Consider the following 17,399-nt stretch of genomic DNA (forward strand, 5'->3'; position numbering starts at 1 on the left):
AAGAACTGCGTAAACTCACAGAGGATGGCTCTGAGACTTGCTGCAAGTTTCCTTCAGTGCTGTGCATGTTTGGTCACACGTATTCCTGCATGCTTGGTCACACATATTAAATGGAACAACTGCTCTCCATCCCACATTCCCCGCTGTGGCTCGGTCAGTCCGAGATCCGTACCCCAAGCGTGCGGGACGTGCGCAGGCAGAGTCCAGGAAAGGTCACAGCCCCAGGTTTGCTGGAAGCTCTCAAAACCTTGCATCCTTTGTTCCAGGAAAAATAAGGTTCACCTGGGAAGAACTGTGAGGTGACACACCAGCTACAAGAATGCTGCTCTCATTTCCAGAAACTGTTAAATGTTCTGGATTTGCTTCTCCAGTGATGCAAGCTGAGGACTTTGTTCAGACACTCCAGCTTTAATAAGGCTGTAAGGCCACGCTCATGTCTTGGCAGCTGCCTGAACGAATGCATCTAGCACGTATTCCATTTGGATGGAGGATACAACAATGGTTAATATGTGCATCCACTTCATTTATGAAGGCAGTAATTCAGACTATTTGAAAATGTATTGTTCGATAAAGCTCGCCTTGCAGACAGGATGCTTTTGTTACTGATAAAACACAAGTGGCATGTGTCTAAACTATCACACAGCCCAAGGAAAATCCCATATTTACAAATGCAGCCCACAGACTATTAAAACATATTAAACACCATTTCCCACAATAACTTATAAAAAGGTTTACTGAGCTGAATATATACATATATTTATGCCTGCAACCTGTAATTGGTTTGTTATGTCTTATTCTGTCTTTTATGCCCCATAAAAATACTGCCTTGTATTTTAGTCTTTATGTAAACAGAAAGGAATACACCACGCCAGACAATATCCTCCAAGCTTAAGGGAAGACTGAGCACAGAAGCAAAATTTTTAATTTCATCTTAGAAAAGATCTCTAAAATTATTTACCTGACAGCAACTGATACTTTCCATAGTAATTCATGATTCTTTAACCCTATTTCTGTATCTTTAAAATAGCATGTGACTAATGCTAAAATACTCATAAGTAACATACTAGGGGCATTTGGAAAGGAAAATTTCCAGAGACAAGACTGGTCCATGACTGCTTCAACCAGGAAAAGATATAGAATAGTGCCTTGAAGCAGAACATGTTTCTAAATTTGAAACACACGCTGAAGTTGACAGTGTTGAGTAACACAAATTTCTGGGTTTTATTTAAATGGCTGAGCAACTGACAAGTAGAATATAATGAAAAGAATGAACCACTAAAGCAAACATATTCCTAACTACAGGGCTGATTCAACTTTACTAATATTCCAAGTCACATCTGCTGAACAAATTGGGTTTTATTTGTCTTAAAACTAGCCATTGAATGGGACGTCATTTAAAAGTTCTGTTCTGATTAGTTCCTACAACGTAATAAATGCATAGAATTATGGAATGGTGCATTGGAATTGACCTTAAAGATCATCTAGCTCCACCCCTCTGCCATGGGCAAGGACACTTTTAGAGAAAAGGCTGCCCAGAGACCCATCCAACCTGGCCTTGAGCACTTCCAGGGATGGGGCAGCCACAACTTCTTTGGGCAACCTGTGCCAATGCCCAACCACCCCTCACACAGGAGCATGTTAGCTAGTATAGGTAAAATGTAATCCACATCCTCTACCTGTACAATTCAGAGATTTTAGAGTTCAATTTATACTAATTTAATGTGACTGCAGATGAGTTTTCTAGATAAAGCAAGATAAGACAGGTAATTTCACCTTTAATCCGCTGTATTTATCCCATTACATCTAACTGAATTACTTGCAACGTGCACTTGTAGGAAAATAAGCTGTGACAAAGATTTCTATTAAAAAGGAATGCCCACCCTCTTTGTTGCCTGGATTTTGGAGGAGGCATTTTCCATCTGAATTTGACAATTATTTAATGTAATCTGCAAATATTTGCATCTTTCCTGGATTAAGGATCCCTTTATATGATAAAGACCCCTACCAGGTTCTTTGGAGGGAGTTTACATCCATCATTTAGTGAATCAACTGCTCACAATCTCAGTGAGTCTGATTTATTACCACTTCTCTAGTTTTACCCCAATCCCAGCCACACCAAAACCAATTAGCTACAAGAGGAAAAATGTGAAGGCATGGAAGTAGACACAGGACTCATAATTTTCCCCTAGCATGGCTCAATATTAAAAACACATGTCAGGTTTTCTCTGAATGCTAATCCTCTGGATAACAGGCATATTAAAAGACACAAAAATCAAGTTCTAAAATTGTTTTTTGAAGACTGACAAGGATTGTAAAGACAGGTTCCTAAAGGCCAACTTCTGCACCAGGAGTGGATGGAGATGACATAGAGACCTTTGCTGGGTTGGCTTCATTGGCATCTCGGGCCACCACTGAGGGGAATACTCATGGTGACACCTACTCTGGGAATAGGGAGCAGTGCAGAGGCCACACTGCACTAGCTACAGTTAAATTACTGCAGTTTTACTAACTAGCATCACCTGGGAACTGCTTGGCAACCGGCATGGCTCTCCTTCCTCAAACTTCTGCATCTGGTACTAGGAAAACCTCTGCTCTCTTCCCTTGCACAGCTGGGGCTGGGACTTGACACCCTCTGCTTGCTTGTATAACTTCACCAATATTAACAATAACAAGAGTGTTTGTATAAACACAGCACCAGTGCTTTGGCCAGGAAAGGCAACTCTCTCTCTTTTTTCAGTAATGCTTGAAAAGCTCACCTAGCAAATTCTGCTAGGGGGGATAAAAAGGTTTTTTCTCTCCAGAAGTCAATAATAATGAGATCTTATCTGCTAATACGAGCTAGGTAGAAACTTCCTATGAAATGATGTGGTAAAAGCATATGCCAGGGAAGTAGTGCAGACTTGCATCTTAAATGCAGCCGGTGTGTCAGGAAAGCTTCGTAACCCTGACCAGGCAGGTGGAGGATATCCATGGGGCTGAAGCTTAGAAAGTGTGAATTTCTGTATGAATTTCTCTAAAAGTCAGGGAAGAAAAAGTTGGAAAGCCTTGCAGCACTCAAGGAAACTTGGAGCTTACACCACCCCAATAAAGGGGCTTGCCAACATCACTGCTGTACTCATTTAGAGTTATGAGTAAATGGACTGAGTCATCGCCAGGAACCGAACCATCACTTTCTCTTGAGAAAGGTAACTTCTGCAGCAATAAGCTCTTTGAGGAAAGAAAAAACAACAAAAAGCCCCAAAACAGTGTGGCATTTGAAGCATTAATTCAGCTATGTATGCCAAAATAATTTGATATTGACATTGGTCTGTGAGTAACCTCATGAATTCAAGTTATCCCTCACTTCCTAGTTTGATAAGCTTGAGCCATGTTGGTAGGAATTAATGAAAACTTTTTGGCAATCGTTTACTAGCTTAAGGAGGGTCTGCATTCAAGGCTCAAAAAATCAGAAGATAAAAGGCCAATAATAAAATTATTTGTTCTGTAAAGTGTAATGATGATAATAACCATGGCAATGAGCACCGTTCATGTCGCCTTAAAAAAGTCACTATTTGGAGTCTAGACAAAACTGATTAGATATAAAACCATCAAGATCTTCTGATACCTTGGCAAATAGGAAGGGAATTGTTGAGAAGATGAATGATACTGGAGCAGTGCCTAGTCTCAGTTAAAGACCTAATATTTCATAAAGGAAGCAGAAAGAGTAATGGAAAAACACGATTTTGATCACTGCACATGCAGCAGTCCAATCAAATCAAACTCGGCCTTAGCTGTAATCTTACCTTCACAGTAGTGAAGTTGCTGCTCTCTTGGACATGGAGCAGAACGCCGCTCTCGCTCCTTGTCATGAACTTCACTTCCAAGCGCTCCACACCCGGGCGGCCCACGCCGGCACCCCGAGCCCCGAGTCTCATCAGGTAGTCCCGCTTCTTGTTGGGGCTCATGTGGTAGTCGAGCCGCCCCTTGCCTTCCAGCGACAAGGCCGTGTCAGCAGTAATATCTGGGACAAGCACAGGGAAGCGTTGAGCATACAGCTCCTCAGAGCTCCAGCCATCATCTGCCTCATCGCGACCACTCTCGCTCACAGCGGAGATCAAGTTCAGAGCAGGTCAAGGGGAGGGGGAGCAGGAGTGAATGGCAAATGCAGCCCCTCTATTCTTTGGCTTCCACCAGAATGTGTGTTTGAGAGTGGGAGTGTGCGAGTAATTTACTGCTGCTATCAGTCAAGAGTAAATTAAAACTCACTAGGGAACAAGTGAGGGAGTAGGGAAAAAAATTTGGCTCTCAGAACTGTAATTCCTTCCCAGGGATGTTACTGTTTCCATTACTGCATCGGGGTTTCATGATATATTGAACGCTAAGCTCTTCAGGGCAGAGATAATGACTTTCTATTTGTTATGGCAGAAAAAAAAAGTGAATAAAAAAGGCAGAGCATTGACTACCAAATGCTGTTAAAATTATGGCTAAATTCTTTTGTAAACCAGTGCAATAAAAGCATATAAATCAGCTAAACAATAATGGGACATGTAAAAAAACAAAGCCCAGTCATTATATTACAACTACATGGAAATAAATCACTTTGCTCTCCTGAACAATCCTACATTGATTTACAGGGCTACTCCTATGAGAGTTAATCACCCCCAAGCGTAAATGCCTTGTTTTCATTTACATTTACAATATTTTCTTGCATATAATCCACAGCCAATTTGATGAAAAGGACTTTAGTTTGGAGAAGCCATAAGCACATGAATGCAATGTTTATGTGAAGGGGTTTTCACTTACTCTCTTACCTCCCCATAGCAGGCAAATCCCTCCTATGGAATACCTTTATTTTAGTTACTGATTATATGTTATTGGGAAGCTGGACTTCAAATGAGTGCAAGTTACCTGAAATGCAATATACAGACCAGAAAACATTATGTATTCAAGTTGTTGCCATTTTTAGCTCACGAAAGGACAACAGTCCATTGTGGACTTCTAAGCTGCTTAAGAGGCAACATGCTGCTTGTTTTCATTATTTTATAAAATTCATTATCCCATGGCCCTGAAAAGAAACTCTTAACAGCCTTTGGTTGAGCTACAGTGAGGTGTATGTTAAAGACAGTGAAACCTCCTCCTCACATTTTTCACAGTGCCTTCCCGTCAGTCCATCCTTGCAGTGACACTGCTGCCACGACCACTGATCGACACAAGTGCCACCGTGCTGGCAGGGGTTGGTCATGCAAGCACCTTCCAGTCTGGGACATCTGAAAGAAAACAGAAAAGTAGATGCTGAAAAAAGTGCACACAAATAAGCAGTGCAAATGTGCTGGGACACTTCCTCTGTACTCCCTTTCTTCCTCTCAGAATTGCAAAAATGGCTCTTTACCCCATCTCTGGAAGTGTCCAAGGCCAGGTTGGATGGAGATCAGAGAAACCTGGTCTAGCAGAAGCCCCATGGCAAGGGCATTGGAACTGGATAACTTTAAGGTCACTTCCAACTCAAACCATTCTGTAATTCTAACAATCTCTGTAGGCAGCTAAAGTTTCTAAGCAGACCCCAATTTTCAGCATCAATTTATAGCAGTCTGACAAAAGAGGAAGTAATTCAGAGACAGCCAAACTCCTACTATCTGTTATGTGAGGGAGAAGAAACCTTTTCAGGCACTTTTTTATGCTGCAGACTGCCAGAGCCTTTGTATTACAATGATCAGTGCAAACATGGGGGTTGAGGGAGGAACTGTGAATGAGGAAATCTGGATGGAAGACTGACATTATTGCTACAACCATGATTTCAAATACTGAGATGGAAAAAACAATAGAATCGGATAGTTCATCATTTCTGAAAGACCAGTCAGAGGATATGAGGGAAATTCAGTGATACTTGAGAGGCAAAGTGAGAGAACAGACATGGTGGATTAAGAGGAAATAAAAGGGAGTAGAGAGCTAGCAAACAGTATGAGTACAGTCAAAACCAGGTGGAATTTATAAAGAAATCCAAGAACAGGGGCTATTCAATTTCAGCCCACAAAGCAACTTGAATAATCACTGACAATAGAAATGTAATGATGCTGCTTTTGTTTTTAAGACTCTGTAATCTTTAGTGAACCTTTAATCCAAATTCACTTTCTTCCTACATTTTCCACATTTTACAGTAGGTTCTACAGAATTTTTTTCTAACAAGAAATGTCTGTTGGTGTCTGAATGGAATAGCATTCATGACAGCTTCCTTTATTGCAAATGGGGTCCATTTGATCCCATATATAGCAGACGTACTGATCTAAGATTCCTTGGGCTGCCAAAGCCTGGCTGGGCTCCAGGGGACGTCCATTGACTGCAAACTCCATTATGCAGCCCACAAAATCATGGCTTTCCACCTGTCCTCTCCTCTGAAGGATGGGCTCTACGGACCTGATGCCACCAACAGTAACTCGATTTGGTTGTACATCGAGAGTCCTGTGAAGGAGAAAAATAACTAATCAGTACCAGACATCAGGATAACGATGACAGCACAGGAACTGCAACCATCAGCTACAGCCTGTGGCTAAAATTCCTCTTCCCAAATTGGTATTTCACATTTAGAAGGGGACACAGAGATCAATAGCATTTGAACTAACAGTTATAGTGGCTATAAATTCACACTCAGTTTGCACACTCAGTCAAAATTTCTATTCACTTGACTGAGCAGTGTGCTTGAGATCACAAAAAATAAGGCTTTTTACCCAACTATAACTGAGACTGTAGATAATACTTATATAGCAGGAGGATGGACTCATTGTTTTACAAAGATGTAACACCTCTGCTAGTAGGGAAACCCTGTGTGGCAGGAAACATGATTGTGATTATTGTAAGAAATTAGCCAAAGTGATTGGGATTAAAGTTATTGTTATCTCCAAAGATGCAACCCAAGGCTACTGAGTTAGTTACAGTAAACACCAGAAATAAAGTTTGATTTATTTACCAGACTGTTTGTGAACTGAAAACTGTAACAGAAAACACTTGAAAACAATGTCAAAGTAATTACTGTTAATATTTTTTTAATGACAGCACTAATCGGGTGGTTTTATTTCCTACATCTTTATGAGCAATGAGAGGTGCATTTTAAATAAATATATTACCCCAAATCATTAGGCAATAGATCTTAACCTCATTTATCCCACAGTGCAGACTACTCATGGCCATGCATTTCCTGACTGCCACCAGAGCCTGGGGACAGAGATGGTGTCGAGAACTGGGGGTTTCTGAACAAACTCCTTGTTATGATCCAGTTCCATGCAGAAATGTAGCCTGACCTAGCAAGCAGCAGCACATGAAGAAAATTTAATTTGCTTCCACAAAGATGGAAGAAACTGACACTTGGGAGCCTTATCATTACTCCAACTTTCTCTGGTTTACAGGGAGATTTCTTCTTAACTTATTAAAAAAAAAAAATCCCACCCAAACCTCAAACTAACCCCACAAAATGAAGAAATATTTACCAGTCAGTCGAAACAGCAACACTGCTAACAGTGCAGTAGCCTGGCTCTTGGTCCTCCGAGCAGGAATCCACCGTCAGGGATGCCGCCTGCAAAAGGCACACACACAAATATGCTGAATATTACAAAGCTTTAGTCCCAAACCACATGAACTACTTATGCCTAACTGCATTATATTAAGGACTTGGCTAGAAAGGAGCACTTGTATGTCACAATGTCACTCGGGATTGCAGGGTGCTTTGGAGCCACTGCTCAACTCCACACTGCCAGCACAGCATGGATACCACCAAGGTGTGGATACGAACAGAGAGGAAACCAGTTGTCTGCTTCATACAGAGATGGAGTTAAACACCAATTTTTCACATTTGGGCAGGGTTTCTCTCTTATTTGCTTTACTCCTGGACACTCAAGTTATTTTGGTTCGTACCATATCCTACTCCTGACATGGTTCAGATAATCTGAGCAAAAAGCTGCCCCTTCCGATCACAGAGGGAGTTCCTTCAGGGAACTTTACCATGACATTAAACACATTGAACTTGATAAAAAAGCATGTTACAAAAGATGGGAGTATACACTGAGATTACCAGTTAAAAAAAATGAACCTGGGAATACAAACACAGAGATTACTAGTTTAAAATAATATCCAACCACTCAATAAAACTCAAAAAGTAACCAAATGGACCTGCTTTGACTAAGAGGTTATGAGGGATCTCAACTTTGACAATGGAGAAGCATCTGGACACCTAGAGTGGGACCAAGCTGATGTTTAGAGAAGTACCAGGCATTACCACTACTTACAGCAGTCTTACTCATTAATTATTATTATTATTACTATTTTTATCCCCAAGCCATCAAGTCCCAGACAACAAGGTTGCCTCAACCTGGTGTAGTGGAAGGTGTCTGTGCCCACAACAGGGGGGTTGGAACCAGATGATCTTTAAGGTTCTTTCCAACCCAAACCATTCTGTGATTCTGTGACTATCCATCCAACTTATTTACACTGAAGCTACGCATGGTACTTCTATTTGTAATCTATAAAAGTCTAACCAAAGCTGTCACTAAAATAATTAAATAACTCCTGCTGATTTGAAAAGGAGTTTTTATTTTATTCCTTATTTAGCAAAGAATTGTCCCCACAGTGATTTATTAATAACAGATGCGCTGAAAAAAAGAAATCCCAACCAACCCTGAAGGTTAGTTTTTCCTTAAAACAAATTTTCAGAAAAATAAACATAATCCACATTGTACATCTCCTCATGTTTCAGCTAGATGTGTGGTACAGTTTTACAGCAAATTTAAATCAAATGCCACCTTTAAAAATGCCTGGGTTTATATTTTGATTTAGATTGCTTTATGGGAGTTGATCAAGCAGCACTGGCTATCAGTACATCATTACTCTGCAGAGGTTTTTTCCACTGCCTGCAAATAAGTTTGGTAACAACAGCCTGTTGAAATCCCCACGGATTGGCCATGCTAGCTCCAAATACATGCTGCAGGCTCATGCACTGTACTGACCAGATAAATTCAGAGCTCTTAGCCCTAAATCATACCCTACAGTACGATTAAATTGTTCAACCTGCTATTTTTAATGGAAGCTTATCTTGAATTTCTTTCCATACAAAGGAGCAAAGTGCTTCTCTCAAGAAATATCAGTCTGCAGTTCCAAAGCAGATTATAGCCCTGTGTAAATTAAACAATTCAGAGAAAGAATAATAAGCTGGCTGCTCTGTATGCCACCACATGCATACATATTTTTCCTTCAGAACATCAACAACAAAAACTGAAATGAGTTTTTTGTTCTTAGCTCAATCAGCATAATCTCCCTAACTTACATCGCTATGTGCTCTGCAAGCCAAGCTCCAGCCCCAGCTGAAGGGCTGGATATTTGAGAATATATTTTACTTGGAACAGAGTTCATACAATTTATTTTCTAATGTTAGTCAAATGTTCCTGCTTGTTACTTAAGCATTACTCTACAGTTACCTTGCCACATTATGAGCCTTTCTATCCTGTCACTTTGCAATAGCTCAGGACTGACAACTTAATGATTTTACCAGTTTCCGATAAAATCCCACTGTGTTGTAGGAAATGACAGATTTGGAATCCTAAAGGGGGCCTATTTTATCCACTTTTGGACACCTGGGAGACATTTTTCCTGCAGCAGAAATATCTAAGACAAAGGCAATTCTCTTCACATACTGTTTGTAAACAGCTGACATTACTGAATAGGTTTAAACATTAAAAACAAACAAACAAAAAATCATACAAAGGTATAGGTTATCTTAAATATTTGCTTTTAGCCTGAAGCATTCATAGCTGAAATTTCTATAAATAGCCCTTTTTATGTTCTCTCTTCTTCTCTAGTCTTCTGGCACACTGACAAGTAAAACATTTTCTTTCTGTGGGGTTTTTTTTTTTCAGTGTACCTCATTTTATTTGTTGCAACTTTTACTCTGCGTCCCTACACTTAGTCATTTACATCTTATTTATAGAAGTAACATTCTGCTTTTGTTACTAAAATGGGAACCTGGCACATATCAAGATTAAAGTGCACCATCGGGCTTTATCATTAGGAAGCTGTGATGTAAATTATTATTAAATTTGCAAGATACAAATTGAATATCTGATATCAAAGTACATTAAACCAAAGTCATTGCTCAACATCACAATTATCCTTCATTTTTATTTGGATATGTAAGTTCTAAAAATACACACAAATTGGATTTGCAAATCCAGCTGAAGACTGGATTTCACAGAACCATAGAATCCTTAATGGTGGAAAAGATCTGCAAGAGTCCAAACACTAAGCCAGCACTGTCAAGGCCACCACTAAACCATGTCCCCAGCTGTCACATCTACACATATTTTTAATACCTCCAGGGATGGTGACTCAACCACTTCCCTGGGCAGCCTGTTCCAGGCATTGACAACCGTTTTGGGGAAGAACTCTTTATTAATATTCACTCTAAACCTCCCCTGCTGCAACTTGAGGCCATTTCCTCTTGTCCTGTTGCTTGTAACTTGGAAGAAGAGACCAACACCCAGAATAAACGGAGATACCAGGTCTTGCACAATGAACTGAAATGGAGTTTTGGGCTCAAGACTCTGCAAGGACTAGAAGGGAGACACACTGGGTAGAAGAGTTTACTGCTTTTATTCCCTCCATCACTTCTAGCTTGAAATATACAAACCAAAATGGGGAACCCCATTGTATATTATTGCTCTATGACTTTAATTCCAAACGTGAATTCCATGTATGCTGGCCATTTCTGCCTGAGAAGGGAACTGTTGGGCAATAGCTACTGATTATGGATGGTGAAAAGATTTGGTTTCATGTCTAACTAAAACACTGGAGTAAAAAAACTTGGCTTGGATTCAAAGAGCATTTGGTTTATGTTCTGCTTTGGAAATATTATTTAAAAAATGAGAGAAGAGGAATAGAAAACATTTACTGGAGAAAAAAAAAGGCAGGAGAGAGGTCAGAATGCCAGGCATATGGCAGTCAGTTGTCCCAGTTTTTGGCAGAGTTCCTCACCTCTGATGCATTCTGTGGGACAGAGAAGTAACCTCCCTCCTTCCCCTCAAAAAATTCTTTTAATGTAGCACCTTTTAACTTTTTACATGTATGCTACAGAGGAAAACCAGGCTCCCAGTCTAATGAGATTGGAAAAATGTCTGAATTAGCTCAAGGAGGTCATGGATGCCTATAATTTTAAGTCTGTCCACTCCTATTTTCCAAATGTTAAGAAAAAATATTTTGAGGCTTTTTGCAATTACTGTGGTTAATTAGCATTCCCTTATAATCATCCCTGTAATCTACAGCAGTTAATTAGCCCTGCGCATAATCATCTATGTCATTAATTATTCCTGGCTCTCATTTTTCACATTGAGAGTATGGGGGCACTTTGCACATGTTTTTTTCATTTTACTTTATCATTATCATACTAAACAAGCCACCAACAGGACTTTGAGTCAGTTGGAATAAGGCAGAAATGAAGGAGGTTTTTTCCCAAAGTTGGAGTTTCTGCTAGCAAACGCAACGTCACTAATTTCATGTTCCTCTGAGTTCGCCTGGAAGCCAAACGGATTTGGCTGAACTCACCTTAAAATCCTCATTTTAGCATTTCTTACCATTCCAGCCCGGCGGGCGATGGCAGTGTGGAACTGTCCATCAGACACCTTCTTAGCTGTGGTGAGCTTGTACATGCCACCGCCCAGGTTGTAGGAGAACCTCAGCCTCCCTTCCACTATCTCCAGTGCCAGGAATTCCGCCCGCTCTCCAGTCTGGTTGTCGTAGTTATACAGCAGCAAGGCATTACTCTTTATGGTGGCAAACTTTATGTAGATGTAATTATTGTTGGGATCCATACTGGGGAACTCCATGTAGGACAGCTCTTCAAATCCGTAACTGCTGAGCTCGCAGTGATTCCCAAAAACACCTGAAAAATGAGAAGTGAAGTCTGGAATTGGGCAGTTTTTTCCTCATCGTGCCTTCTCCCACGAGCGAAGTATGGATGTGCTCTCCACATGGCTGTGGAACCCCTAACGTACAATTTAAATCACACAACCAAGAGAAGATTGCTATTACCCACAGCTGGGTGCTGAGGCACATTATATTTAAACTTAAAAATTGAGGCACAAAGGACAGATGCAGCTATTGAAAAAGCACTTCTGTGGCTTCTTCAGAAAAGACCAAAACAAGCCAACTTGACAGCTCTGTCAAGACATGGTTGTTAATTATCATCAGGCATTTATTAATCGAGCTCTGGAAATAAATGTGCAAGTTGAGTTTATTTTTCGCTCTGTGGCTGTTATCTGAACTGTTTCTCACTGGGTGGTTCATTTTTTATACTTATGAAATAAGCATATGCATGATTAAAATATTGTCTCCTCATGTTTTTACTGATATTCATATTTTGGTGCATTCTACATATTTCTTTTCAGATCTCTGTCACATAATTTCCCCTGATTTTTCTTTTACTGCAGCAACAATGGGGAAAAAACCCTGATTTAATTTATGAATATTATTTACATTTACATTCGGAAATTAATAAACCCTGAGGAAATGTACAATAAAGGAGATAAAAGGGAATAGAGAAATTATTCCACATGTTAATAGAAAAACATATTCAGCACTAGTTACAAATGCATATTGAGAATTATACTTTTGTGAGAGGTTTTTCAGCAACCTTAAAGCACTGTAGATGATTTTTGGATATTTCTGGTTTTTTTATTAATTTGTTACATTTGCTTTCATACTTTTCCATATGAACAATGGCAATTCTGGATTAACCTGCATTCAGAATCAATCTTGCTGCAATCGTGTCACGATGCCTTAAAATATCCGTGTTGCTCTATGTTTTTATTGGGTTCATTCCACAAACCAAATCTGGGATAATTAAATTCTAAAAATTATGATACTATTTTGGCACTACTATATGCTTCTCTGATGTAAAATACTGATGTTATTTGCAGTGGTCTTACTCTTCAGCTCCACTAAAAGTGCCTGTTATCCATCAGGAGAGCTTTGTTATCATCATACTTCCTCCTTCAGACTGAACTTTGGATATTCTTGGTGGTGAATGTACTTCAACCCTGATCCAGCTGTGGTCAAGTAAAGTTTCATCTTTAGGAAGCCAATGGCCTTGATTTAAGTATTTCAAGCATCCATTCTCTTACTTTTGGACAGTTATCTCTATCTCTCTAATCAGAAACATTCTTTCAAATTTTTAGGCACTGAGTTGTTTGGCTGGGTCTTATGTTTTTTCTGTGAGAGATAAAGGACCTGCTACTAAGAATGACAAATATGTATTTGTTGTCACCACATCACTTTTTAATTTTCTTTTGAAGAAAAATGAGTCAATTGAACCTCTAAATACATGCATTTTTTCCAGACTTTGAATAATTTTCAAACCAGAAATCATTTATGCAGGTAAAAATAAATAGAAATATGAATAGAGAAAGGGGAGATGAAGAGGAGAGAAGGGTACTCACCAAAGGGACAGTGGCAGAAATACCCCTCCAGCCCACTTTGGCAGGACCCACCATTGAAACACGGGTTACACTCACAGTAGTTGACAGTGGAGTCACATGTTTTCCCTGTGATAAGGGAACAAAAGCAATTTCCAGGTCAGGGAAATAGGAAAGTCAGGCTGGTGTTGTAGGTAATGAGGTTATGAACACATGGCCAGGAGAGATGGTGCCATGGACCAGCTCGGGGATGGATAGAGGAATCACAGACAGGATGCTGGGCTGTTCCCAGCCCTGCCATAGGCATAATGTGTGACACAGAGAAAATAACTCTATTATTTGAGTGTCTCATTGTGATTATAGGTACTGGTGGACTGTTGTTTTAATTGAATCATTTTATTAACTGGTGTCTATAAAAGAGAGATAATGCAATTAAAGACAATGCTGAAATAAAGAACTGTAAAAATGTATCTTTTTTTCTCCCTGTTGAGTGCAATATACTCATGAGTGCAAAGGAGATACAGACAGTCCTTGCTGGACCCTGCACAAGCAGGTCATGCTGAACAGAGGCTGCTATTGTACATTATATGATTTTTCTTATTTTTCCTCATCAATTACAACCTCCTTCCTGACTTGGAGAGACCACAGTCCTCTGGAGCTAAAACAAGCTACCCTGGATACAGTCCTTTCTAAGCAGACATTGTCACATGTGGTAAATATTATTCCCCAGAGAACAAACTGAAGTCACATAATTCATTTCAGCAAGGAAGGGAACCAAGAGAAAAAGTGAAGATTTTAACAGACACCAAATACAGACACACATATTCTCTACAAAAAACTAAAATTTTCTTTGCATGGAAACATTAACTATAAAAATATTGCTCTTCATTTCTAAGGTTTTCATTGTTTGGCTTTGATGAGTTTAGCAACACTTCCACTACATCCCACTCCTGGAACCTGTCTTCCTGTTGCCAGCAGTGCCAGCCTTCACTGTCTGTACTCAGCAAAAACTTCAAAGTGTTGTTATGTTTGTCCTGCCTGTTTCACTGCAAAAATTCCCAAAAGCAGCCACAGTCTTCCAGACTTCTCCTGAACTTCATCTCAGCCAGGCTATATGCACAAAGCAAGGGCTAAGATTGTCTTAATGCTTCTTTCTGCATTGATAATTAATTGTTTTACTTCTTACACCATATGCATACATTTAAGTTAAAAGCTTGCACAGAGGGTGTCCATTCTTGTATGTCACATATATCTTGTAATTTTACATCTCCCATGACAGGAATGCACCAGCCCTTAGAGGTTGTTGGTGCAACTTAAAACTGTAGCAAACCAGGACTGTGCTTTACAAACTCTGCTACCTTTTTCAGAGTTTAACAACCTGAGTTACATAATGAAGAAAACCTCTTGTTTCTCCCCCCTCTTCTACTTTTTTGTTTAACCTACAGTTTGCAAGCAGCTCTTCCATGTGAGCAGCAGCTCTCCATGTGTGACTGCAAGCAGGGTGGAAATGGAGCGCTGGAGGATTCCTGCGGTTAATACGTCACTTGTAGATGCACCATAAATCCAGGAAACTTTTCCAGTGTCTGAATCTAATTATGCTTTGGGGGTATTTATTTATGTTTTATTCTCTAATGGGCATGACTGAAGGATGAGCTAACTTTTTATGTGAGATTTTGCTGTTTTCTTTGTTTTCAATTTATGGTCCGTAGTAGACATCTTTGACTCATGAAGGAGAGCACATAGCAAGAGTGAGACAGATATGCTTAAAATAGCTCAGTGATGCTGCTCAGTTTTCACAAAAAATCAAGTAGAGCTAAACAGGCTTACTCAGATTTTTGCAATTCAATCTAACTAAATACTCTTCTTTTTCTCAGCTGACATTAAAGCTGGCACATTTGCTGAGTCAGCAAGAGAATATGGATATTTATTTCAGCTGCACTTACTTTAAACAATGAATAACAGCATCTTCTTTATGTTTAACTGTTGTTTGAAGAGCTCTTGAAACCAACAGAAGTGTGTTTAGAATAACAGAATTATGGAATCATAGAATAGTTGGGGTTGGAAAGGGCCTTAAAAACCATCTTGTTCCAACCCCCTACCATGGGCAGGGACATCTTCCACGAGACCAAGTTGCTCACAATCCCATCCAAATAGGCCTAGATGAAAATTTAAGTTAGCTGAGTTTATAGATCAATTCTTGGCTGAAATTCTGAAAGATGCAAGGTATTCATTTCTCCATCAGAAAGATCTTTTTCTGAAGACCGTGAAAATTAGGAGAATGCTGGATAATTGGTAACAGACAGCATTCAACATTTATCATTCATCACCTCCAGCTGATGTTATCACAGGCAGGGGCTTATGCAAAAATCTAAGTTATTCAGACTTTTTTTTTTTCTTTTGTTAATTGAAAAATGTAGCAGGAACAGATACCAGCTGATTGTTCTTCAGTTAAAATTTCAGCTGATTTGGGAGTTTTAGTTTTTGTGGTTCTCTGTGTCCATCTTTTAAAGTGGTTGTTCTAGCATTCTAATCTTGCATTTGAAACAATTTCACAAACGTATATTCCTTCATCTTAATGAATCCTGGAAAACAGGAAATGAAGGGTTCAAAGGAAGGGCAGACAACTACTGTAAATCACCAAGCATATTCCCTCCAGAAAGTGATTATTTTAAAAACAAAACCTGTTCATCATTAAGATATATAATTATAACAGATTGTTCAAACCCTAATGATGTTGCTCTGAGGTAATCAGTCTTTATAATCCTATCCAGTGAAAAAAATGACATTACCTTTTGCAGTATGATGAAGTGAAATGCAGCTGACAAAACATAATAAATCAAGGAAAAGTAAGACTCAGTTTTCAGGTACACCATTATAAAGGTCTACAGCTCATGTACTCTAATTTACAGTGAACAAAGAGTCTTTCCCAGAAAATTCTAATTTCTACTTCCATGCACTACCATGTAAATGTTATTTTTTTTACCAAGCATGCAAATTCAATTATGAGACTGTATTTGCATTCCAACAGAAGAAGCAAAACTATGTATATGGGGAACTGAATTAGAAATCCACTATTGTGGATGCCTCTTTTTTGTTGTTGTTGAGGCACTGAAGAAACAATTCATGAAGAAACAGTTTGAGACTTTATTTTTACATCTACTGTGGCTATCTTTAATCACATATGAATGCAAATTAAGAGCCCAAGCAGCTGTGTTCTCTTTCTGTTGGCAGTATAATAATGACATAATAGCCTCTATGTCAAGCATTCTCAATCAGTACACTGACATTTGTTTGCAGAACCTATTGAATATTTAATTTGAAGAATTTCAACTATGCTTTTGTAGACATAAAATGTCTACATATACTGCATGATAGTTGTGATCTTATCTAATAAGCTCTGTTGATATTAAACTCCAAAGATATTTTGTCTTTTAATTACACTGGTGCCATTTGTTTTCTGTCTTGATCAATTAATCTCAGGACACTTTAATAACTCTTGATTCTGCAGTGGCCAACTGATTAAACAACATCTGACTCCCAAATAGAAACGTCTGCCTCAGTGGCAATCTATTTTAAGGTTATTTGTGTTGACAAGGAGTTTAAGAAAGCTCCTATCAGATGCCACATTTAATTCATGGCATGAAAGAAATCCAACACTTCAAACTCTAAGAGTCTCTCATCACATTCTCTTAGTAAAAATACTCATCTTTTTTTTTTAAACTTGTCACATGCAGTGCTTGATTTTTAGCTGACATAAGGGTTGAGCATTAATGTACAAATTTAATACCAGAAGAAATCAGCTGGATGCTTCATAAATGTTTCAAATTACAGTCTAGAGGAATACACTGTAGTTTGTTGCTAGAGTTAATGAAGTGTTTTGCTTCACTGCAACAGCAAATGCACACCCATGTACTCTCCGGTGCTAATGACTTCAAGAGTTACAGGGCATAGGTGCTCTAGAATTATTTTGCCATG

At 39.2% G+C, this 17,399-nt stretch overlaps 1 protein-coding gene across 1 annotated transcript in view; it reads right to left on the reverse strand.

Annotated features, from left to right (window-relative positions):
* FAT4 (FAT atypical cadherin 4) overlaps positions 1–17,399 on the reverse strand; it is a 123,043-nt gene that overhangs the window by 6,595 nt on the left and 99,049 nt on the right. Inside the window, exons 10-15 of the mRNA XM_053940696.1 lie at positions 13,449–13,553; positions 11,586–11,893; positions 7,458–7,543; positions 6,256–6,435; positions 5,122–5,246; positions 3,783–4,000 (exon numbers count right to left, since the gene is read on the reverse strand). Of these exons, the coding sequence (XP_053796671.1) occupies positions 3,783–4,000; positions 5,122–5,246; positions 6,256–6,435; positions 7,458–7,543; positions 11,586–11,893; positions 13,449–13,553 (1,022 nt within the window). The remainder of the gene's footprint in view (positions 1–3,782; positions 4,001–5,121; positions 5,247–6,255; positions 6,436–7,457; positions 7,544–11,585; positions 11,894–13,448; positions 13,554–17,399) is intronic.

Source organism: Vidua chalybeata, chromosome 4 (assembly GCF_026979565.1).
Source record: "Vidua chalybeata isolate OUT-0048 chromosome 4, bVidCha1 merged haplotype, whole genome shotgun sequence".
NCBI lineage: Eukaryota > Metazoa > Chordata > Aves > Passeriformes > Viduidae > Vidua > Vidua chalybeata.